This window comes from Marmota monax, unplaced genomic scaffold (genome assembly GCF_021218885.2).
Source record: "Marmota monax isolate L192 unplaced genomic scaffold, Marmota_monax_Labrador192_F-V1.1 WCK01_AAM20220418_F8-fsc00025, whole genome shotgun sequence".
Lineage (NCBI taxonomy): Eukaryota > Metazoa > Chordata > Mammalia > Rodentia > Sciuridae > Marmota > Marmota monax.
The window spans coordinates 1,855,689-1,881,697 of record NW_026691950.1 but is presented as its reverse complement, the minus strand read 5'-3'; the positions used below and the strand labels follow the sequence as shown (position 1 = coordinate 1,881,697).

General features: G+C 33.7%; 1 protein-coding gene across 4 annotated transcripts in view; it reads left to right on the top strand.

Annotated features, from left to right (window-relative positions):
• Pds5a (PDS5 cohesin associated factor A) overlaps window positions 1-26,009 on the top strand; it is a 143,702-nt gene that overhangs the window by 71,996 nt on the left and 45,697 nt on the right. For 3 of the 4 annotated variants that reach the window (XM_046451779.2, XM_046451850.2, XM_046451919.1), the window contains exons 10-17: window positions 1,492-1,586; window positions 2,790-2,935; window positions 6,123-6,274; window positions 7,405-7,518; window positions 10,506-10,587; window positions 11,837-11,885; window positions 12,113-12,252; window positions 19,477-19,592. In XM_046451779.2, coding sequence (XP_046307735.1) covers window positions 1,492-1,586; window positions 2,790-2,935; window positions 6,123-6,274; window positions 7,405-7,518; window positions 10,506-10,587; window positions 11,837-11,885; window positions 12,113-12,252; window positions 19,477-19,592 — 894 coding nt within the window. Of the gene's footprint in view, window positions 1-1,491; window positions 1,587-2,789; window positions 2,936-6,122; window positions 6,275-7,404; window positions 7,519-10,505; window positions 10,588-11,836; window positions 11,886-12,112; window positions 12,253-12,714; window positions 12,837-19,476; window positions 19,593-26,009 lie in introns of those variants that run through there. The other variant, XM_046451993.2, reaches the window with a different exon arrangement.

The window sequence follows — 26,009 nt, the reverse complement described above, 5'->3', positions numbered from 1 at the left end:
ATATTTGAATAATTAATCTTGATCCCAGACAAGGCAACTGACTTAGAAGGTTCCAGAGGAGGTATTCCCTATCCTAGTGATTGACATCAGTATTTATTGCAAATCATTCAAGCAAAAATGCAAGAATGTATTTTTCACTTGAGGTTCTTGTAAGATCAAAATCAGCATATGGGTTTTTAAACATGATTTTATATTCACTGGTGTATCTCTCTGGTGATGTGTCAGTGATTTATAGAAACAAAGAGGTTATATTTTATCTGTTCTGTATGTTATTTAATTGTAATGTTAAGTGTTTTTATACTTTGCTTGATCAAAAATTTTTTTCTCTGACAGTTGAAAAATTATAAATCCTAAATGTAAGATTATATTAAAATACAAAGATTAGCCTGCATAAGAAAGTTGGAGGCTATAGACATTAGGACATTTATTAAATGAGTTTACTTGAATATTTTATGAACTCATTTCAAAAATTTAAAAATTACCTTTTATTTAACATCACATTATTATCCCCACCCAAACCCCCCTGTGCTGTGGATTGAACCCAGGGCCTTGCATCTGCTAAGCATGTATACTACCAATGAGCAATACCCCCATCCCAAAATCACATTATTTATCAGTAATAAATATATTTTTAAAAGTTGCCCAGTCTATTTTAAATTTGAATTGCAAAGCTTATTCTTACTATATATTATGTTGTATTTCATATTAACTGAATTCATATACTGCTGGGCATGGTGGTTGTGGTGGTAATGGGGATGGTGGTGGTGATGGTGCACATCTATAATCCCACTGCGGGTGGTCAGGCAGGAGGATCAAAAATTCAAGGCTAGCCTTAGAATTCTAGTAAGGCCCTAAGCAACTTTGCGAGACTGTGTCTCCAAATAAAAAACAAAAAGGGCTGGGGATGTAGCTCAGTGGTAAAGTGCCTCTGTGTTCAATCCCCTGTACCGAAAAAGAAAACAAAACAAAACAAAACAAAAAAAGCATTTTACCACAAGTGAGTCCCAGGCGGATGAGGAAAGATGGCTCATTTTTATCCACTCTTATTTCAGCCTCTGGATTTTAGTCTTATGTATGGTCTGCTTTCTACACCAAATTCCCCAATAGTTTCCTCTTATAAATTTTTTTTCCAAGCAAAGTTTATGTGTTCTGAATATTTATTTTTTATTTATTATGTGGCAAAATAATAATCTCTCAGAGTTTTAGATCTGTAAAATGAATAGTTTTATTAGTCAGACATATGTTTATATTTTTTTGTCATTTTGTTTTAGCATGATAAAACAAATTGTTTCAAAAACGTTTCTTTAAAATTATGTCTTTTGTCTTATATACTTTATATTCTCCCATCAGAACATATTAGCTATCATTATAATCAATGTATTTTCTAATCAGTAAATATTGTTGTTTATAAGCACTTGTGTGTTAGATATACCTTATTTGAAAATATTATTGTGCCTTAGAATTAATATTTAGCAATCTCTTTCTATATAGATTTAATGACATTCATGTTCCTGTGAGATTAGAAAGTGTGAAATTTGCCAGTCATTGTTTAATGAATCACCCAGATTTAGCAAAAGATCTCACAGGTAAGCTATCTGGTTTATTGCAAATGAAGTAATTACAGAAATAAAGTTTACATGCAGGCAAAGGTCTAACTTCAGTTTCTGAATAGATTTTTAATTCTATCATGATTTCAGGTCGCTATTTCTCATGCCCTAGGAAATGATTATATGCTTTATAAAATAAAATTACATTCAAAATCTTTGTTGTTTTGATCCTTTCGAATTTTTTAGGAAAAAAGAAATGTTTTAAGGAAATAGATTTGGGCACAAATCATTATATTTATATAATTTAAGTATAGTAACATACAATAATAAGTAGGAAAGCGGTTGTTTTCTGAATTTAACTAAAATTTGTTTCTTCACTTGAACATAGAGCTTTTAAAACTACACATTTGATTGTAGCAAATAGGTGGCGTCTATCAAAGTTCTGTTGTTTATAAAAACCAGAAGAAATGACACTTTTTACCTTGATTTACTTTGTATTATAAGTTGTTCAGGATTTGTTTGTTTGTTTATACCAGGGAGTCATTTAACAACTAAGCCACATCCCCAGCCCTTTAAAAAAATTTTTTTTTTTAGTTGTTGATGGATCTTTATCTTATTTATTTATTTATATGCGGTGCTAAGGATTGAACCCAATGCCTCACTCATGCTAGGCAAGTGCTCTACTACTGAGCCACAACCCCAGCCTCCCCCAGCCCTTTTAAATATTTTATTTAGAGACAGGTTCTCACTAAGTTGCTTGCGGCCTCACCAAGTTGCTGAGGCTGGCTTTGAACTCACAGTCTTTCTGCCTCAGCCTTCCAAGCCACTGGGATTACAGGCATGGACCACTATGCCCAGCCTATTCAGGATTTTTTTTTAAAAGATTACAAAATATTCTGGATTTTAAAGGTGTAGGTATATACCTATCAGCTAACTTGTTATAAGCATTTTTACTATTCTTCAAGTCTTTTAATTTGTAACTGCAAATCTAAACTGTATAAATCACATACTGTGTTGTAATTCAAATTTTCCACTAAAATAACCTTATTTATTAAGATGTGCTATGCAGATTTGTGATTATTACAGAGTACTGGTGTCTTAAAAATTATTTTGATTCATGCCACATATTACAGACATTGTCTTAGTATGAACAAATGCTAAAAGCATTAGTCTTTTCTGTCATTCTGAATCATGACAAATTACATAGCTCACATGGAGCTTAAGTTTTTTTTCTTATTACAGAATATTTGAAGGTTAGATCACATGATCCAGAAGAAGCTATTCGTCATGATGTCATTGTTACTATAATAACAGCAGCCAAAAGAGACCTTGCCTTAGTAAATGATCAGCTGCTTGGATTTGTAAGGGAAAGAACACTGGATAAACGGGTAAAATCTGAGGAATTTTATTCTTCCTTATTTTACTGTGTTTCATTTGTTAAATACAATTGGTATTATTTTCTATAGTAAGAATTATTATCCATAATAACAATTAAAGCTTTTCTGCTTGAAAATCAGATTAATGACAATGCTAAATAGATTTTTATTTCTTGTACATATTAATTACCTTTGAGTACATTGGATTCTAGAGTTTTTCACATCTTAGTTATGGTTTCTATTTTAGCATTTTCCTTTATAAAAGAACAGATAAATTAGGGCTGGGGTTGTGGCTCAGAGATAGAATATTTGCCTAGTATGCGTGAGGTACTGCGTTTGATCCTCAGCACCACATAAAAATAAAATAAAGGTATTTCGTCCACCTACAACTAAAAAAAAATGTTTTTTTGATAAAAGGTAAATTAAAAGTTTTATTCTATTTTTTCTCACATATGATAAGTTTATAAATAGTAACTTATCAATCTGCTTCTCATTTATTACAACCTGATATAACTTAGCTGGGTCTGTCATTGTTTGAATAAAAATACCATCATACTTACTAAGAAAGTGATATTTCCACCTGGGTTTGGTGCTGCACACTTGTAATCCCAGGAATTCAGGAGGCTGAGGAAGGAGAATGCCAAGTTCAAGGCCAGCCTCATCGGCAACTTAGCAAGATCCTGTCTCAAAAACATCTGAGATATTTTTTCCATTTGGTCTCGTTAGAAATATGAATTGATGAGGAAAAGTAATACTAAAAACAGAAATAGCAGTTGCTAAGAAATAGCACTGTCCCCCATAAGTAAGAGACTTATGCAAAGCAGGCTGATTAACATCTTTAACAACAATTACCTTGCAGTTTGCTATTTTATTTTATATAATTGATAATCAAATTTCCTGTGGAAAAGTATAGTTTAGCTATAATTTCAGGGTAGAGAAGAAGTTGGTTTTTAGAAGTCTTTATGCTTTTCTTTTTTAAATAATTATAAGAGGCTGGGCAGGGGGCTGGGGTTCTGGCTCAGTGGTAGAGCACTTGTCTGCCATGTGTGAAGCACTGGGTTCAAGTCTCAGCACCACATATAAATAAATAAGTAATAAAGGTCCATCAACAACTAAAAAAAAACCCATATAATCTTTAAAAAAAAAAATAGGCTGGGCAGGATGTCACCTGGCTATAATTGGGAGGCTGGAGAGGGAGGATTGCAAATTCGAGGCCAACCTCAGCAACTTAGTAAGGCCCTATCTCAAAACAAAAATTAAGAACTGAGGATGTATCTGTTGTATTGAACCTACACCCCAGGTTCAATTCTCAGTAGAAGGAAAAAAATAAAAGTCATAAGAGGCAGATGTTTTAATGGACATTGGCCAGGCACCACGGCACTTGCCGGTCATCCCATTGATTTGGGAGATCAAGGCAAGAGGATCACAAATTCAAGGCCAATCTGTGTAAATAAGCAAGATGCAGTATCAAAATTAAAAAACAAAAAGTGTGGGTTGGGGATGTACCTCACTGGTAGAGTGCCTCTGGGTTCAATACCCATTACCAAAAAAACAAAAAAACCCCACTGTTTAGCTTGTTTAACTGTGTTAGTAATTCTAACTTGGAAGATTTCTTTTTGTCTTTAATTTAAATGACTCTACCTTGTTGTTAATTGGCATTGCCCTCTTTTCTTCCCATATGTTATTGCCACTCATGTAATATCTTCCTTCTAGAAAGATTTCACTCCTATTAATGTTTCATAGTTTCAAAAGGAGTTGAATAAATGACTCTTCTTAACTGAAACTACATTATGTGGTCATAATAATACCTATTAGACATTTAAGACCTGAATTTTGGACTAATAAGTTACATAGTAGCCATTTTAACAATTGTTTTCTCCTATATAAAAGGGGGCCAGGAATTAATCTTATATTTCATGGTACACAGTTTTTGGTTTAAGTGATATCAGAAGGCATCCATGTGAGGCATGTTGGTGCATGACTGTAATTTTAGTGACTTGGAGGCTGAGACAGGAGGCTAGCCTAGGCAACATAGTGAGACCCTATCAAAATTTTTAAAAATAAACAAGGCATCTGTTAACCTGTTGTATAGGAACGAAGTATTATTCCATCCACTAAGTTGGCAAAAAATGAAAAAAAATAACAAAAATTTTATAAGGAAGAACTGACTTAAAAAGTATTTAAATATCCCCTCACCATTTTTTTTAAAGAGAAATACATTTTTGGTTATTGTTTTTTCTTAGATCTTGGCATAGTCTTCATGTTAGGTTTTTTGGTGCTGAGATCAAACCCAGGGCCTCACACATACTAGGCAAATGCTGTACCACTGAGCTCCACTACCAGCACTCATGTTAGGTTTTTAACCGTCTCTCTTCTTTCTTCTTTTTCCTGTCCGCCTTCCTCTTAACACCATCCTTTCCTTCTCCAGTAACCCTTTCATACCAGCCTCTAGAAATCCCCGGAGTCTTTTCACTAACTAGGACATGCTATGTATGTAAATCATTTGTCTACAAAGTAAGACAAGATGATGATAAAGAATAAGATGATCACTGAAGTTCTTTCCAACGTTGTAGTCTCAGTATCCTTTTATTAAAATATATATTTTTAGTTGTAGATGGACACGATACCTTTTATTTTTATGTGATGCTGAGGATCAAACTCATTGCCTCACACATGTGACGCAAGTGCTCCACCACTGAGTTACAGCCCCAACCCTAGACTCAGTATTCTTGATACTGAATGAACTTTGTTCTTTTTATTCTGGGTTAACATCAGAAAGCATATAATTAAGAACTAAAATATTTTAAGTTTTTATTTGTAGAATGAAATATTTCCTTTGTCTTTTACATTTAAAATTGGACATATATATTTTTTTCTTTAATTTAGAGAATCAAATGATGTATTTAGTAGGATTTACTGTTGCTTTGCTCTGTATGGAAATAAAAAATTGGTAGATCATTCAGCGGTATCTCCACTAGAAAATTTCTAAAGTAGTTTTGTTTCTAAATAGGAACACATTCAAAATGCTTAGTAAAGTCTGTGTAAAAGAAATATTATGTTCACACACACACACACACACACACACTCACTCACTCACTCTCTCTTAAGCTGACTGCAACCTAGTAAAGCCATAGCAGTTTTTGCAGGTTAATATAAAATTTTGTTATTTTCCTCATCTAATAAATGTTATACTTTCTAGTGGCGAGTAAGAAAAGAAGCTATGATGGGTCTGGCTCAGCTTTATAAGAAATACTGTCTTCATGGTGAAGCAGGAAAGGAAGCGGCAGAGAAAGTCAGCTGGATAAAGGACAAACTTTTACATATTTATTATCAGAACAGCATTGATGACAAGTGAGTCTACTATGTTGATCGAATGATTGAATGTAAAACTGCTTTTCATTTTTAAATGTCTTAATCTAACTTTAAATACTTTATTTCTAAATTTAGAAATAACTTTCTATGAATTCTTACATACTATGTTTAAATAAGTTTGTAAGGTAGCATAGTAATAGTAAACTAGGCAAAGATTTTGTAGTCAACCAGACCAGAGACAGCTGTTTGCTGTGGCCCTTATGATTTTACTTCTGTGCATATCAGTTTAACATAAAAAGGAGAAATTTTCTTAATGCACTTTTTACAGGATTGTCATGTGGATTAAATAAAATAATAAATGTAAAGCACAATGGTCCTTTCTTTGCCTGCAGTATTGTTTGATAATTCATAATTATTAGTTTTCCTTTTTGCAACACTGTCATTACCAATAGAGGCATTATTACATTCTTTTGATTTTCTCAATGCTACTTCAAATTTTATAATGGATTGGGTTAATGATACTTGGTTTTTGTAAAATACTTTGCAGTGTTTTATTGAATTAGAGTGATTACTTGGGTATCACAGGTAATGTATTTAATTGGTCAATGAAGAGCTCTTTGTTTTCTTATTCCAGTAGTACTGAATAATAGATATAAGTTTTGCAAGAAGGATATTCCAGTATTGATAAAGAATTTAGAATATGGAGAGAAGAAAAATCAATATACATATTTTCAGGAAGTATTAGAAAGGAGATCCTCTTGTTTTCTCTCTGTGACAACATGGGAAAGGAACTGAACTGTAATCAGAGGAAATTAATGAGTTTCTTGACAATTAGAATCATAGCTTTATATGTAGTGTTAACTAATTTGTTAGTTTTGGACTGTTGAAGAATAGGTGGTACAGCCTGCCCAGTGTTTAGGAATAACATTTTACTATCCTAGAATAAATGTTTCATAAGGACACATTATAACTTGAAGCCACAAGCAGTAACTGCCTCTAAATTTAAAAATAACTGTAGAACATCTTCCATTGGAAAAACCGATTATATCCTGATGTTTCCCATCGTATGTGAATACACTATTGGTTTGGTATCTTTCTTCAAAATGGTAAAAATGACTATTATCACTTTAAAAATAAAATAATTGTGCGTTTTGGGTCTTGTTTCACAGACTATTGGTAGAGAAAATTTTTGCTCAGTATCTTGTGCCCCACAATCTGGAAACAGAAGAGAGAATGAAATGCTTATATTATTTATATGCTAGTTTGGATCCAAATGCTGTAAAGTAAGTTATTTTTCAAATGACTAAATTATTTTTGAAAATTTTATAAAATTACTTCATCTTATCTAATTATTGTTGTTGTCATCTTATCTAATTGTTATAATTCAAGAAACTCAGGCAAATATTTATAGAGAAAAATATTATTTAAATTCAGATCAGTCAACAGCAAAGCTATTCCTATATTCATAGTGTTTTTTTTGTTGTTGTTGTTTTTTTTCTTATCAATGGACCTTTACTTAACTAATTTATGTATATATAGTGCTGAGAATTGAACCCAGTGCCTTACACATGCTAGGCGAGTGCTCTACCACTGAGCCATGACCCCAGCCCCCTCACAGTGTATTTGACAACTGGGTCGTAATATGTTCTCAGACATTCAACAAAGTCCCCATGTCAGAATACCTGGTGGGTATCTAAATTATACTATTCTCCTTTATCCTTTCATACTAAGTACTAAACTAATAAATGAGTAGGGTTTTTTTTGTTTTGTTTTTGTTTTTTTTAGAGCATATCTTCATCACCTCTACATAAGATGTGCATTTAATTATCTAATGAATATTTTAAGACAGAAAGGAAGCACTATTAATAATTTTGCTTGGAGCCGGGTGTGGTGGTAGTGCACACCTATAGTCCCAGTGACTAGGAGACTGAGGCAGGAGGATCGCCAGCTCAAAGCCAGCCTGGGCAACTTGGGCCCTGTCTCAAATAAAAAATAAAAAGGATGAACTGAGGATGTAGTTCAGTACCCCGGGTTCAATACCAATACCACCAAAAAAAAGTCAATTAAAATGCACACAAAATAATTGAGTCCTGTATTAAGAATTTTGAGACTTTTGATTTAGGATTTCAGCTGTATTTTATATATATATATATATATATATATATGTATGTATGTATATGTATATGTATTTGTGTGTGTAAATAAGCTGTATATAATTGTATAATTACATATATAGGTATAAACTTTAATTTGCATACAGAATGTTGTAACATCCCTTTACTCAGAACCATCATTTTTGACCATATACACGTTTTCTATCTCTATATATACATTTTACACGTTTTCTATCTCTATATATACATTTTCTTCCCAAACATTTGAGAATAATTTGCAGATGTGGATCCCTTTAGATATAAATACTTTAGTGTTGACTCATTATAAACAAAGATATTTTCTTATAGAACCTTAACAGTGTCTAATCCACTATATGTGTTCGAATTTTCCTCAGTTGTTCATATAATGTGCAGGTTTGTCTCATCTGGGATTAAATATCACATATGGAATCGTTACTCAATCTCTTTTTATGACTGTTTTTTGGAAGAGTTATCATAGACCAATTATTTTGTATAACATAGTCTCCATTTGGATTATTTTGCTGTTTAGTCTCCATTTGGATTATTTTGATGTTTTCTCACTATTAGATTATAATCATCCATTTTTAGCAAAAATTCCTTGAAGGTAATATATATCACATCAGGAGGCATTAGCCATAATTCTTTGACAGCTTTATTAATGCCACTCCTGATAGTAAAATGCTTGCCTAAGGGTTTAAATGTGTGTGTTTTGTGGTACTGGGGATTATACCCAAGGGTGCTCTACCACACTGAACTACATCCATAGCCCTTTTATTTTTATTTTAAGACAGGGTATCGGGCTGGGGATGTGGCTCAAGCCGGTAGCGCGCTCGCCTGGCATGCGCGCGGCCCGGGTTCGATCCTCAGCACCACATACAAAGATGTTGTGTCTGCCAAAAACTAAAAAATAAACATTAAAAAAAAATTAAAAAAAAAAAAAAAAAAAGACAGGGTATCACTAATTTGCCAAGACTGGCATCTCGAGATTGAAGTCTCCTGCAATAATCTCCCAAGTAGCTAGGATTACACGTAACTTGGCCTAAGGTTTGATATCCCTTTGTATTTCTAAATATCTGGCCAGGGCACTCAGAAGGATTTCTTAGAGATACTCTGGACACCTGGAAGTATAGAGGGCATTTGTAAGAGAGGAAAGTCTGTAATCATGGAGAGAAATGAGTATCGGGGCTGTATATAATTGTATAATTACATATATAGGTATAAACTTTAATTTATATAGCTCATGTGAGGCACTGGGCTTATCCTCGGTACCACATAAAAATAAATAATAAATAAAGCTTTTGTGTCCACCTACAACTAAAAACAATATTTTTAATAAATAAACAAACAAATAAATGGTTGGTATCCCTTCATATAGATTCCTTAGCCTGGCATTCAAAAGACCTTTTTCATCTGCTTCCTATCTATGGTTAGCTACAGCTATTTATGCTCCCCACTACACTCTGTAGTCCAAGCACATAAATGTTCTTCAGTTTTCTTTTTCTTATTTATTTATTTATTTATTTATTGGTTGTTCAAAACATTACAAAGCTCTTGACATATCATATTTCATACATTTGGTTCAAGTGGGTTATGAACTCCCATTTTTACCCCATATACAGATTGCAGAATCAGATCGGTTACACATCCACGTTTTTACATATTGCCATACTAGTGACTGTTGTATTCTGCTACCTTTCCTATCCTCTACTATCCCCCCTCCCTTCCCCATAAATGTTCTTCAGTTTTCTATGTGTGCCATACACCTAGACACTTTATCACTCCTTCAGCCAGAATACTCTGGCTATCTCTGAGCCTCTTTATTTAACTGCAAAATTCTTCTTTTCTCAGATATTTCTTCTCAGTGGTAGAGAGTTTGCCTAGTATGGATAAAGCCTTAGGTTCCATCCCCAGGACCATAAAAAATAAAATCAAAATAATAAGTTCCTCTTATGAGGAGCTTTCTAGTTACCATTTATATTATATAGTCATAAATCCTAGTAAATAAATATTTGCTTAAAATTTTGTGTAGATGTAGAAAAATAGTGTATATATTCCATGTAACAGAAAATTAAGTTGAATAATTTGTAGTAATGTTAAGTAATATTTTTTTTTTATATTTATAACTTTATTTACAGAGCTCTCAATGAAATGTGGAAATGTCAGAACATGCTTCGGAGTCATGTACGCGAACTATTGGATTTGCACAAGCAGCCTACAGTAAGTTCATGATTTATTTAAATTTATAGGCTATTGTCATGATTAAATGTTACATAGTACTATTCAAAAGTCATATATTTTCTTGTTCCTTCAATGTAAAATCAATATTAAGTATCAATCCTATAATACCAGTGTCAAAATAACAAATTCTACTCAAAGTTTTTTGGAAGGCAGGTAGAAAAAAGCTTGAATGTTCTTGATGGACTTTTAACTATGTTTTGCTAGAATAATACATTTTATTCTTTTTTAAATATTTGTTTTTGGTTGTAGTTGGACACAATACCTTAATTTTATCTATTTTTATGTGGTACTGAGGATCGAACCCAGGGCCTCATGATGAGCACTCTACTGCTGAGCTACAACCTCAACCCCAACCCCTAGAACAGTATTCTTAACCCTGGGAACTGTAGACAGATTTCTCAAGGATCCAGGGATGTTAGAGGAGGGGCTTGTCAAAACTTTTTTGTAAATAACTAGAAGTAAAAACTTAATTCAACTCTTCCTTGGTGTAGGACAAAAGCAGTTATAGGCACTCATAAATTAATGGACATGGCTATATCAAGAGTTCCAACAAATGTCACTCTTGGGGATCAACTTGGGGGATACCAACTTCTTTTCCAAATTATTCCAATTTAATATAAATTATTATTATTAATTAATTCCTTGTGTTGTAATTGTGAAGGAAATACTTTTTGAAGGGGAGGTTATTCTAAGTTTTTAAGAGATGGTGGTTTTGGGAGGCTGAGTCAAGAGACGATTGTAAATTTGAAGCCATCTGGGCAACTTAGCAAGACCCTATTTCAAAATAAACAATAAAAGGAACTGAGGATGTAGTTCCATGATAGAGTGATTGCGTAGTATGTGTGAGACTCTGGGTCCAATAGCCTAGCACTGCCAAACAATAGAGCCCAGACTGGCCCCAAACACCCGGGCTCAGATGATCCTCCTTCTTGAGTAGCTGGGAATCCATGTGTATACTATCATGGTTATATATCATGGTTACTTTTTAGATATTTTTGAAGAACTTCCTACTAACATCTTCTTTCCTTCTGTTTGTCTTAACAGTTTGTTGCCTCTTAATAGTTATTTGCTGTTAACTTAGTGTGTAGATTGGTAAACCATTTTCAGTGGGTAGATAATGATGAAGTTTTTTAAAACTATGAAGCATGTACAATAATGATTATTGTATTTTCTTACAAAAATTAGCATGTGTGACTGGTTGTTCTTTCTTTTCTATTTTAAATTTCAGTCAGAGGCTAACTGTTCTGCCATGTTTGGAAAACTGATGACCATAGCAAGTGAGTATGTTTATTCACCCAGTAAATATATACTATATATCAAAACAGACAATTAGTTCACCCCATAAACTATCAACTTAATGCTAAGAAAAATAGTTCTTAATTTAATTATTTCTAAGAACCAGTTTGTCCAGTATTCCTTTGATGACTCATCAATATTTTTATGACAGTTGCTTTTAGTTTAGTAGTTTTTCTTTCCTAATATTAGTTCCCTCTTAATTTTATAGAGAATTTGCCTGATCCTGGGAAAGCACAAGATTTTGTGAAGAAATTTAACCAGGTTCTTGGTGATGATGAGAAACTACGGTCTCAGTTGGAGTTATTAATCAGCCCAACCTGTTCATGCAAACAAGCAGACGTTTGTGTGGTTAGTAAATTATACTTTTACATTTGTTCTCCCAGCTTACTTGTAGAAGTCTGTATTTCATTAAAGCCTTTTGGTGTTTAATGTTTTGTATGAATTTAACAGTAGTGTGAGCCCTGAATTATTGAGAAGTATTTCTGTGGTCAACTTAGTTCTCGTTATTTACCACTCATTCTCTAGCTACATTCCAGGAAAAAATTAGTGATCTAAGCCAGAGAGGTTTTTCCTAGGAATTGAGTAAGATAAAGTATTTTGTATTTAGTAGATATTCATTGAATAAATGATAAGAATGATCTAAATGCTTTGTGTGCATGCATTTTCTTCTCCTGTGTGTTAGCATGGAAATAACCCCTGTAATAAATCAGCAATATCAATGTTGTCATATATGTGATTTCATTTATAGATAAGATAAATTCCTATGTAGACTTTTGTCCTCATTCTATTCTTGGACTCCTTATTTTATAGAAAACCAGCATCATTGAAAATATCAGGAAAGAAACCTTCATCCGTTCATTTACTCAGCATTTTATGAGACAGAGTCCTAGTTTGAATTTCAGCTATACCATTTACTACCAATATGACCTTTAGTAAGTTATTCAATATTTTTGAGCCTCATTTTCCTCATCTATCTATATATATACATATATAGGGTCCTGGATTTAAATAAGTGGTAGTTCTTATGATATTACACATATATGACAAACACTATGCTTGTGACCAGACTTAAAAAGATGAATAAGACAAAGGTAATTATTTAGTTATTTATGTCTGTGTTCTAAAAAGGATTAGATTTGATATAATTATTTAAATATGTGATAAAGGATAAGGATTATAATAGATACATATACAAAGTGGTTTGGGAGCATAGAACAGAATATTTTATAATAAAATATCTTTTATTCAGTCAGAGATTTAAACAGATCAGTGTTTAGGAGGACATTGAAGGAGCCAGTTTAGGGAAATGTGCTCTTCTGTTGTGCCTAGTAATGTGGATGTCCAAGTGTCCAGACTACTTAAACCTTTGCACTTCTGAGATAGATGATTTGGAAACAACTATTAGAGGTTTCATTTACCCCGTTGGCATCTTGAATTCCAGTTTCAGAGCATTGTGTCCTGGGGAGGAGGGGGGAATCTGAGTAATTGAATCATTGAGCAAAAACAGCTTGAAGATACCTCAGAGATATTTGGTTTGATCACTCGATTTTTCAAAGAAAAACATTGAATTTAAAGAAAAGGAAATTTGGCTGGGTGCGGTGGTGCACGCTTATAATCCCAAAGGCTCGGGAGGCTGAGGCAGGAGATCAAGAGTTCAAAGCCAGCCTCAGCAAAAAGCAAGGCATGAAGTAACTAAGTGAGACCCTGTCTCTAAATAAAATACAAAAAAGGACTGGGGATGTGGCTTAGTGGTCAAGTGTCCCTGAGTTAAATCCCTGGTACCAAAAAAAAAGGAAATTTAAGACCACAAGCACCAAGAGTTTCCAAATTAAAAACTGTATGCAGGGCTGGGGATGTGGCTCAAGCGGTAGCGCACTCGCCTGGCATGCGTGCAGCCCGGGTTCGATCCTCAGCACCACATACAAACAAAGATATTGTGTCTGCCGAGAACTAAAAAATAAATAAATATTAAAAAATTTAAAAAAAAAACTGTATGCAAAGCATACATAAACCACAATACCTGAGTATGAATGTAAACAATGAGTAACTGTACAGTGCAGCCAATAAGTGCTCCTGATTTTAGGAATTAGGAAGATGAAGATGGAGATGAAGATAAAGTATAGTAATGATTCCTTCTTTTCTAGGTATTATATTAGCATTGTGTAACTTGAGTGTATTCGTTAATTTATCTATTTGCTTTCATTTGAAAAGAACACCTTTTAAAAACTCAAGAAAACAACCATTGTTAGAAAAAGTTCTTGCCATTTTCCAGAATATCTTATCATTTTGTCCTTTTTCTCATGGGTACTGTGTATTAGTTACATATTTTCTCTGACGTCCTTGAATCATTTCATTCTGACATAGAAGAATGGAATAAAGGAAAAAATTAAGTATAAAATTTGTTTTCTGTCATTCTGTATAGCTTTGTTTCCATCTTTTAAGAGTTTTTCCAAAAAATAATCATGTTTTATGTCACAGAGATGAATAATACTCAGTAACAGTAGGAATAGATATCTAATAATTTCCTCCCCTTTGTCTTAGTAACATACTTGAAAAAGTTTTAGAGAATACTTTGTAAGGACTATCAGCAGAGACATACTATGGATTAAAACTTATGTGCATGTATGTGGAGAGTATAAGAGGGTATGCAGTGAATGGCATTACATTTCTTTTGGGTTTTGTGTTTCCACACTTTGGTTTTACAGAAGGATAACATATTTGCTACCACTTCAACTGTGCTTGCTATTTGATACTTCATGGCCTTACTATAATGGCAGATCCCAAATTTTAAGATTTTTTAGGAAGCTTATTTAACATATAATGAGACAGTCCTAAATTTGAATTTCACCTATAGCACTTACTACTAGTGTGAACATTAATAAGTCACTCAGCGGGGGCTGGGATTGCGGCTCAGTGGTAGAGCACTCGCCTAGCATGTGTGAGGCCCTTGGTTCGATCCTTAGCACCACAAAAAGATAAATAAAGATATTGTGTCCATCTACAACCAAAAAATATTTTTTAAAAAAAGTCATTCAGAGGCTGGGGATGTGGCTCAAGTGGTAGCGCACTCGCCTAGCATGCGTGAGGCACTGGGTTCGATTCTCAGCACCACATAAAAATAAAATAAAGATATTGTGTCCACCTAACACTAAAAAATAACCTTTTTTTTTTGAAAAGTCAGCATTTCAGAGCCTCATTTTCTTCATCTATAAATATTACCAACTTCTTGGGATTTTAAAAAGAATAATGTAAAAATGAAATTTTATATATGGCCTAATACAAGGCCCCCTTCACTGCCTATAGATTTAAAGTTCTTATGGTATTACACATAGATGACAAGCAGTAGGGACCCATAAAACAGGTATGAAATGGGATCATGAATCTATCTTTTAACAAAGTCTCAATGTCATTCTGTTGTGTGGTTTTTGAACCACATTTAAGAAACCCCTTCCCTACAGAGTTATCTAGATATACATTATATCTTCAGAAATCCAAATATTCTTTGTCCCTTTCTCCCTGGATCAAGCTTACATTTTGTTTATGATTTGTTTGGATATCAGACCCAGGGCCTTGCACCTGCTATCTAAGCACTTTACCATTGCACCACACCCCCAGACCCAAGCTTACACTGTAATCACTGCATGGTTTAGTAATTTGTATCATATATGACCTATCATCCAGCTTATACTTTAGGTAACAGACACAGATGAGTTGATTTCAATAGCAAATACAGTATGGTAAGTGTTCTGATAGAATCATGTGCTTTGATAACACGAAAGAGCATCACTCATCTCAGGAATGTGTGGAATTAGGGAATGGCTTGTTCTATAAGTGACTCCTGAATTGATTTTTAAAGGATAAGTTGGAGTTAGACCACTGTGTCAGCATTTCTGGCTTGGGTGACTGGCTATCAAAGCAGATGCTATAGGAATAGAAGATAACCATGTGTGGTATTTGAGCAGTTGTGCTTACAAGTCCGAGATTCAGGCCAGGTCAATATTTATTAGCACAGTTATATCTCCTGGAAGAGGTAGGAAAAAATATGAAGGAAAGGGGAGAGAGATGCTGACTTATATTTTAGTAACACTCATAGGATGCTTTAATTTTTTATTTAATGACAATGATGCAGATCCACTTTTACATGGAAGTTAAAGCTTTGGAAATTGTTTCTTATGATAAATTATTATATTCTTACCTAACTTACTGATTCTAACTGCAAAAAATACTTGATACTTGATAATATTAAATCTTTTTAGGAATTATTTTGATTGGCTATGAAAACACAAAAGGGATATAGGAGGGATTACTGTGCATAAGAAAGAATACTTCTAAGAAGCTAATACTTTTTTATTGTCAAAATAAGAAAAAAATGTACAAAAAGGAAAGGTAGATGGATACATCATTTTAATAACTCTTATTTTTATAATAATAGGGTTTATAAATTATAACCTTATTGATTATAGGTTATTTCTTCAATATTCCTTAAGAATATTAAGCACTTTGTAAATAATAAGCATTAGTAGTATTAATGTGCACTGGCAGTGTAATAGCCTCTTTGAAATTAAAAGCTCCAATTGCTTTTACTTGTGAACTTCCTCATGCTGAGAATGGAAACTGAGAAGCAACTGGCCCTGGTAGGCACCAAGGTAACAGAAACTGTGACATATTGCTGAATAGCACAGCCTAGCTAAATCCACATGTGTATATTTTCTATCTTTTGTCCCATATTCCCTCTCCTCTCATAAAACCATCCTTGAGCCCCTCAGAGATGGAGATTTGAGACAGAAAGGTCTCAATCTTCCTCAGTCCCAGCTTTGGGTAAACCTGTTTTCTATCACCAGCCTTTGTATCCTGAGCTTTAGTAAAGTGACAAAGCAGTAGGACTTTTGTTCCTGGTAAACTGTAGCACAGATGTGATAAAAAATTTCTTAAAAAATTGTCAGAGATTCAGAAAAAAACAATTGTTTTTTAAAAACTCATTCTGCCAACAGATTCCTAACAGGATTGCATATGGTTACTTTTGGTTAAAGCTTTCTCAACTACTATTCAATTAGAAAAATTTCTTGTTGGTCTTATGTGTTTTTGTTTATTAGAGGTATATATAGGCTTCTAAATTTTTTTCTTAAAAGTGTAAGGAAAAAAGATAAACTTTATTGCTGCCACAAACTAACTTGATTTGATGTTTAACCCCAATATCACATAGATTATCACGTTTATATTCTAAAACAACTGCTGTGTTTATTTACCTAAGTATTACCTACATAAATTATTGTTATGACCAGTCACCTAAATGTAAAACCATTAAAAAGGAATATAAAAATGTAAGTGTTATCTCTTTGTGAGCTGTGTGGAATGGCATGTCTATAACCTTAGCCACCCATGCAGGCTGAGTCAGGAAAATTGTGAATTCGCACCAAACCAGGCAACATAACCAAACCCTGAAATGGGAAAAAGGAAAAAAAAAACAAAACTGTCTAGTATTATTGCTTATATACATTGGTTTATTTTATGTAGCTCTATTACTGTATTCAAATGTGTGACCCTTTTCTCCTTGACACTTATTTCTTTGTTCTGTGCATAGTAACTATTATGACTAATTAGTTATTAGTCATAACTAAACTATATATTTTATTTTTCCATTTTTTAGTAAGCTATTTCAAAGCATTGATAGTATAGTCTGCCTAGCAATTTTCCACTAGTCACATTTGTTGTTAGGCAGTCTCCGAAATATTAAAGCAACTAAATTTTACACTAGAAGGATTTGGGAATACCTCACCAAATAACACTAATTTTAAAAGATTATAAAGTATTAAATCTCAGATTTTAAATGGGACTTAGCACAATGTAACAACTAAGCATGAATAAAATATTTTATTTTCTCAAATGCTCACATTTTGCCTGGTTAATTGCAGCATGCTAAAATAAATTGGGCAAATTCTAATGATTTTTAGTGATTTTCTTCAGAATCTTAATTCTTGGGACTTACACTCAAATAACTGATCTGGCTGGTGTTCAAATTAATGTAATTTGTATAAATATGTCAATTTATGTCATTAAAATTAAAGTCGACAATAGAAATTTTTTCTTAATCTTGTCCTCCAATATAAAGATATCACTAAAAATATCATTTTTATGCAAAAAGGTTATAAATAGAGCAATTACTATTTATTACTGCTTTATAGTTCTAAAAACACCTGAATGTACAGTATTTAGCTCAGCTTGTTTGTGTGTGCCTATAATCCTAGCCACTGGGGAGACTGAGGCAGGAGGATTATGAGTTCAAGTTCAAGGCCATCATTGACAACACAGCAAAAACCCATCTCAAAAAAAAAAAGGTGTTATCCTGTCAGCTAAAATACATATTTACTTATCAGAATTATTTGATTAGGGGCTGGGGTTGTAACTCAGTGGTAGAGCACTTGCCGATCACATGTAAGGCACTAAGTTTGATCCATAAAAAATAAATAAAAGGTATCATCCATTTACAACTAAAATTTAAACAAAAATAAATTTTAAAGAATTATTTGATCAGAAGCCTTGTTGTTAACATTCATTTATTTCTCCAGTGCCCAGTACATTATAAATTTTGTCTTGTCTTTGAGAGAGTCAGTCTCTATAATTAAGTCCATCTTCTTTAGAAACTTCCAACAAGAATATCTTTCTTTGTAGTCACTATTTGATATAATGCCACCATCTTTAAGCTTAAATTGAGTTAATTTTATACTTGGTTACATCACATAGCTTGCAGTAATTCTGTGTTCCAGTTATAACAAATTAAAATTGTAGAGCTGGGGTTATAGCTCAGTGGTAGAGCACTTGCCTAGTACGTTTGAGTCACTGGGTTCAATTCTCAGCACTACATATAAATAAATAAAGTCCACTGACAATTTAAAAATATTTTTTAAAAAATTGTAGAGGAGTGCATTATTCTCATTCCTCAACTGTGTACTTCCTAATCTAAATAACTTTACAAAATATTTATTCACTTGTGAACATACTCCCAATCATACCTTTCTTACCATGTTTTTGTTTTTTGGTTTTTTTTAACTAGATCTCCCTATGTTGTCCAGGTGGGCCTCAAATGATTCAGCTCAAGGAATGCTCCTGCCTCAGACTCCCAAGTAACTGGGACTATAGTCATGTACCACTGTGAGCAGTTGAATATCCCCCTTTTTAAAAGGAAGAAATTAACTTAAAGAAAACAAAGTATTCCATCAAATTATGAAATAATAAAAACCAATTAAACATACCAATGAAGATCTCAAAATTCAAGAGGCTAATGCAGGAAGATCTCAAGTTTGAGGCCAGTCTCAGCAACTTAGTGAGATCCTGACTAAAAATATCAAGGGCTGGGAATGTTAGCTCAGTGCTAGAACCCCCTTGGTTCAGTCCCCAGTAACCCCCACCAAAAAAAAAAAAAAAGTTGTGTACTAAATTTCTTAGTCTAAAACAAAAAATTTTTTCACTCCTACTAGTTTTGGATTAAAAAAAATTTTTTTATACTTAGTCATTTTTATTTTCAAACACATCAAAGTGAGTCATACTTATGTTAAAACTCTTTCCTTTCTTTAGAGAGAAATAGCTCGGAAACTTGCAAATCCTAAGCAGCCAACAAATCCTTTTCTAGAGATGGTCAAATTTCTTTTGGAAAGAATTGCACCTGTGCACATTGATTCAGAAGCCATAAGGTAAGCTAGAAAACATGCAATAAAAATAGATTATAATCCTAAACTACAGTGTTCTAAGTTTAAATTCTGGGCCCCTACAGAGACTTAAAAAAAATGTTCCTTTTTTACTTTGTTTTAATGGTAGGGGCATAAAACATTTAGGTTGTAGAAAGGCCTACTCATTTAATTATCTTTGACTTTATTTATAAGAATTCTTGGGACTGGGGTTGTGGCTCTGGTAGAGTACTCGCCTAGCATGTGTGAGGCACTGGGTTCGATCCTCAGCACCACATAAAAATGAAATAAAGATATTGTATGTCCACCTACAACTAAAAAATATATTAAAAAAGAATTCTTGTGTTTATTTTTAGTCTATGTACTCATATGTACTCATTAAAGAAAACCAAGAACACAAGAAAATTTTTGATTTGTATGGCTATCAACCAATTTCTGAGTTTTCTTAAACATTTTATTGGCGACACAATGCTCTATGTAGTGTATAATTTATTATTGTTCACTTGATATGTGAGAACAATATGGCATATTAAAAGAGGACAGAGTTGACATTAAACACATTTGGTTTCAAAATACAAGTCCAAGGCCAGAAATGTAGCTCAGTGGTAGTGTGCTTGCCTAGTTTGTATGATGTCCTGGGTTCTATCCCTGGCACTGTAAAAATACAAAAACATAAGTGAACTTTGTGACTCTGGGAAAAGTCCTCTAATTAGCAGAGTTTTCACTAATAATATGCATATAAAATCTTGTTGGATGATTATAAGAAATAAAGATAAAAGAAAACAGCCTGTATTCTTTGATTGCCATTCTGACAGGAGTGAAATGAAAACTTAGAGTAGTTTTGATTTGCATTTCTTTAGTTACAAGAGGTGTTGAACAATTTTTTATATATTAGTTGATCAGTTGTATTTCTTCTGTGAATTGTCTGTTCTATTCGTTAACCCAATCTGTAGGCTCTCTCCTCAGGTTATTAATTGTTTCCTTTGCTGAGAAGAAGCTTTTAAATTTGAGTCCATCCCATTTATTGATTCTTGATTTTACTTCTTGCACTTTAGGAGTCTTGTTAAGGAAGTCAGATCCTAGGCCGACATGGTAAAGATTTGAGCCTATTTTTTTTTCCATTAGGCACAGGGTCTCTGTTCTAGTGCCTAAGTCTTTGATCCACTTTGAATTGATTTTTGTGCAGGGTGAGAAATAGAGGTTTAATTTCATTTTGTTACATATGGATTTCCAATTTTCCCAGCACCATTTTTTGAATAGGCTATCTTTTCTCCAGTGAATGTTTTTGGTGTCTTTGTCTAGTAAGAGATAACTTTATTTTTGTGGGTTTGTCTCTGTTTTCTATTCTGTACCATTGGTCTGTGTGTCTGTTTCAGTGCCAATACCATGCTGTTTTTGTTACTATGGCTCTGTAGTATAATTTAAAGTCTGGTATTGTGATGCTTCCTGCTTCACTCATTTTGCTAAGGATTGCTTTGGCTATTCTGGATCTCTTATTTTTCCAAATGAATTTAATGATTGCTTTTTCTTTTTCTATGAAGAATGACATTGAGATTTTAATAGGAATTGTGTTAAATCTGTATAATGCTTTTGGTAATATGGACATTTTGGCAATACCAATTCTGCCTATCCAGGAGTGTGGAAGATCTTTCATTTTCTGAGATTTTCTTCCATTTATTTCTATAGGTTCTGTACTTTTCATTGTAGTAGTCTTTACCTCTTTTGTTAGATTGGTTCCCAGGTTTTTGTTTGTTGTTTGTTGTTTTTGTTTTTGTTTTTGAGGCTATTGTGAATGAAATCGTTTTCCTAATTTCTCTTTTGTCTAATTGTTCTGGCTAGAGTTTCAAGGAAGATGTTGAATAGAAGTGGTAAAAGAGGATGTCCTTGTCTTGACCAGTTTTTAGTGGGAATGCTTTCAATTTTTCTCTATTTAGAATGATGCTAACCTTAGGGTTAGCATAGATAGTTTTTACAATGTTGAGGTATGTTCCTACTATCCCTAGTTTTTCCAGTGTTTGAACATGAAGGTGTACTGTATTTTGTCATATGCTTTTTCTGCATTTATTGAGATGATCATATGATTCTGTTTTTAAGTCTATTATTATGATGAATTATGCTTATTGATGTCCATATGTTGAACCAACCCTGCATCCCTGGGATGAATCCCACTTGATTGTGGTGTACTATCTTTTTAATATGTTTTTGTATGCAATTTGCCAGAATTTTACTGAGAATTTTTGCATCTATTGTTCATCAGGGATATTGTTCTGAAGTTTTCTTTCCTTCATGTGTCTGTCTGGTTTTGGTATTAGGGTGATATTAGCCTTATAGAATGAGTTTGGATGGATTCCTTCCTTTTCTATTTCATGGAATACTTTGAGAAGTATTGGTATTAATTCTTCTTTGAAAGTCTTGTAGAACTTTGCTGAGAATTCATCTGGTTTTTTTCTTGGTTGGTAGGCTTTTGAAGTGATGGGAGGGGCTGGGGGAGGGGATATGGGGATAGGAAAGATAGTAGAATGAAACAGACATTATTACAGTATGTATATATGTGACTACATGACCAATATGATTCTGCAGTGTGTGCATTCAGAAAAATGAGAAATTATATCCCATCTATGTAAGGTATGTCAAAGTGCATAAATGCATTCTACTGTCAGATATGACTAATTAAAACAAGTAAAAAATTTTAAAAAAAAAGAGAACAGTCTGGTATCATAACACTGACAGCTATTTTTTCTTTATTAAGTATTCCCATCATTTTGACGTTTTAGTTTATTCTGATAATTCTTTTTGGAAATGTCTATGTGAATGCCTCTTTATTTTATTTTATTTTTTTCCACTAATCATTTTTTCCAATAGACAAGATATGTGTCTCCTTTCGATATTGGGGTACTATGTAGCACTTGTTGGTTCTTTTTCCATACTTTCAGAATTTGGATACCTCATTCTAGTGCCTGAGCAATTAGTTATTTCATCTATGTGAATCCCTGCTGTGGTTGTATTGAAATGCTGGTTATCTTAGTTTGCTAGTACTGTCATAACAAAATACCACAGACTTGATAGGGTAAACAATAAAAATTTATTTTATCACAATTCTGGAGGCTAGAAGTCAAGATAGCAGCAAGATTGATTGCCTCTTAAACCTTTCTCCTTGGTTTGCAGATGGACACCATCTTACTGTGTCCTCACATGGTCTTTTCTCTCTACACCTATCTCATCTTGTCCGAATCTTCTTATTTTATGAAAATAATGGTTGTATCAGATTATGGGCCATCTCTATGACTTCACTTTTCCACAAGTAACTCTTGAAAGTCTTATCTCCAAATATAGTCACATTATAAGATCCTGGGGGTTGGAATCCACATTGAATTTGGGGATACACAATTCAGCCCATAACAGTGATGTTTGCATACTTCTTTTTAAGATTTCCTTAGCCTCTAATTTCCTCCTTTGCAAAAAAGAAAACTAAGAAATTAAAAATTTGAAAGAGTAAGTGCTTTGTCCACAGCTCCTTTTATCAAAAACCATAACTTAAACCTAGGCATATTATTTTCCATGTCAGTGTTCTTTACTCTGTAGAATTTGGGTATTTTGTATATATGTATTGGGGATTGAACCCAGGGCCTCACAGATACTAAGTGTGCATTCTACCACTGAGCTACACCCCCAGCCCTGTACTATTTGATTTTAAGGGGATAGATCAAAGAGATGGTAGAGGAAAAATAACACTCTTCCCTACCTGTATTAATTTTGGAATAGAAGTGTAATGGCATCGGAAAACCAAGACCTCCACTAGCCTCATAGGGTTTCATTACTTCATTAAATTATAATAAGCTATTGTTTGATATCAACTGTCAAAAGATCAAAAACTCACTTTTTTTTCCCCCCATTAGCATCATGAGTTGTCTGATCTCAGAAAGCAATTTATAGTTAGGTTTTTATACAGATTAATCTATAAGAATGCCAATGTATTAATTTTAGTGGGAAATATATATCATTTATTCCTTCCATGTAGCCAGATCTTCATGGGATATTAAATTACAGAGGGTTTATTTATTCACTTACTATACACTTGTTGCAACAATTTGTAAAGTGCATTGGGTAACTGGGGAAGAAAAATTTCATAACGTATATTGTGTGGGGTTGGTTTGTTGTTAGAGAAGGCTCCAGAAGTAGCATATTTGATGAGTGGTAAAAGAAATTAGGAACTACTAATGAAGATTGCAGGGAAAATATAGTCCCAATCACTAACCTTGTGTTGAAGGCTAGGTTATTTAAGGCACTGTGAACTTCAATTCAGGACTGAATCCTGAGGAGTAATAAGAAGGGGCTTGCCAATGATAAGAAATTCATTAAATTTTAAAAAAATTAATTTTGAGGAGGCTTGCTCATCACAAGAGTGATATCATCGGGTTGGAGCTATAGCTCAGCGGCAGAGCACTTGCCAAGCATGTGTGAGACATAAAAACAAACAGTAGTAGTTTAGTAGTAGTCCATCTACTACTACAAAAAAAAAAAAGTGATATCATTGAAGCCAAAAAGAGACTAAAAAGTAGTGGGGTCAGAGGGTACTGAACCCAGAAGTAAAATAAGTTAAATACTGAAAAGTATCCATCAGATTAGGAAAAGAAAAAAAGTCACAATGACCAAAATAGTTTCTGTGGGGTAGCAAAGGCAAATTCAGAGCACCTTGGATATGAAAGGTGCAGGATATGCTTCCCAACATCTATATCACAGTACATAGAACAGATATAATATTTGAAAAGAGAACATTGCTCAAACCTACTATTAACTGATCTTGCTCAACAAGAGCCCCTTGGCTGCCTCAAGGTTTGAGAAAATCAAAGAGCTAAATTCTACAATTCTAAACTGATTTAGGAGTAATGTAGATAGCTATTAAAAGTAAAGGAGGGCCGGGGTTGTAGCTCAGTGGGGTAGAGCACTTGCCTACCAAGCGTGAGGCCCTGGGTTCAATCCCCAGCACCACATAGAAATAAACAAGTAAAATAAAGGTATTGTGTCCATCTACAACTAAAAACAAAATTAAAAAAAAAAAAAAGTAAAGGAGACCCAGGCACATTGGCGCTCTCTTGTAATCCCAAGAAGCCTGGGGGGCTGAGGCAGGAGGATCAGGAGATCAAAGCCAATCTTAGCAACTTAGCAAGGTACTAAGCAACTCAGTGAGAACACTGTCTCTAAATAAAATACAAAATAAGGCCGGGGATGTGGCTCAGTTTGTATGGAGATTGTCTTCGAAGATGGAGAAAGTAGTCCCAAGGCAAGGAATACAAATAGACCCATTCCCTAAATAAAATACAAAAAAGAACTAAGGAACTGGCTCAATGATTAAGTGCCCCTGAGTTCAATCCCTGTATTTAAAAAAAAAGAAAAAAAGTAAAGGAGAAAGGTAATGACAAGGGAGTAAACTTGAAGAAGAGTCTTTTGCTGTGCTTGATAATGAAAGAATTTTGAATATTTAAATTCATTTGAAAAATGCTAACAGAAGAGAGGTTGAAGAGGGGGAAGGGAGAACATAATTATGATGGAGTAGCATTCCCTAAGTAACATCCTCTATGACATGAGAAAATCACAGACTCAAACTAGAGGAATGTTTTAGTCAGCTTTTTCATCACTGTGACCAAAAGACCTGACAAGAAAATTTTAGAGGAGGAAAAGTTTTATGTTTTCAGAGGTCTCAATCACTTACATCAGGCTCTGGGCCTGATGTAAGGCAGAATGTCATGACAAAGGGTCTGAGAGGAAAACAGCTTAGGACATGACAATTAGGAAGCAGAGAGAGTTCCACTCATCAGGGACAAAATATAAATTAAAGGCATGCCCCTATCTTCTCCAGTCACACCTTACCTACCGATATTTGCTGCATAGTTAATTTGTATCAATGGATCAATCCACTGATTTAGGTTATAGCTCTTAAAAAGTAGTATTCAAACATTACTGTTATGGGCTGAATTGTGTATCCCCAAATTCATGTGGATTCCAACCTCCAGGATCTTATAATGTGACTATATTTGGAGATAAGACTTTCAAGAGTTACTTGTGGAAAAGTGAAGTCATAGAGATGGCCCATAATCTGATACAACCATTATTTTCATAAAATAAGAAGATTCGGACAAGATGAGATAGGTGTAGAGAGAAAAGACCATGTGAGGACACAGTAAGATGGTGTCCATCTGCAAACCAAGGAGAAAGGTTTAAGAGGCAATCAATCTTGCTGGTATCTTGACTTCTAGCATCCAGAATTGTGATAAAATAATCACATCATTCACCTCTGGGTATTCTTGCATTTTTTCACACATGAGCTCTTGGGAGACACCAAATATCCATGGTATATCCATACCATAGCAGAGAAGTTAGAAGATAAGATATGGAAAATTTGAAGAAAGCCTCCATTATTTTCCA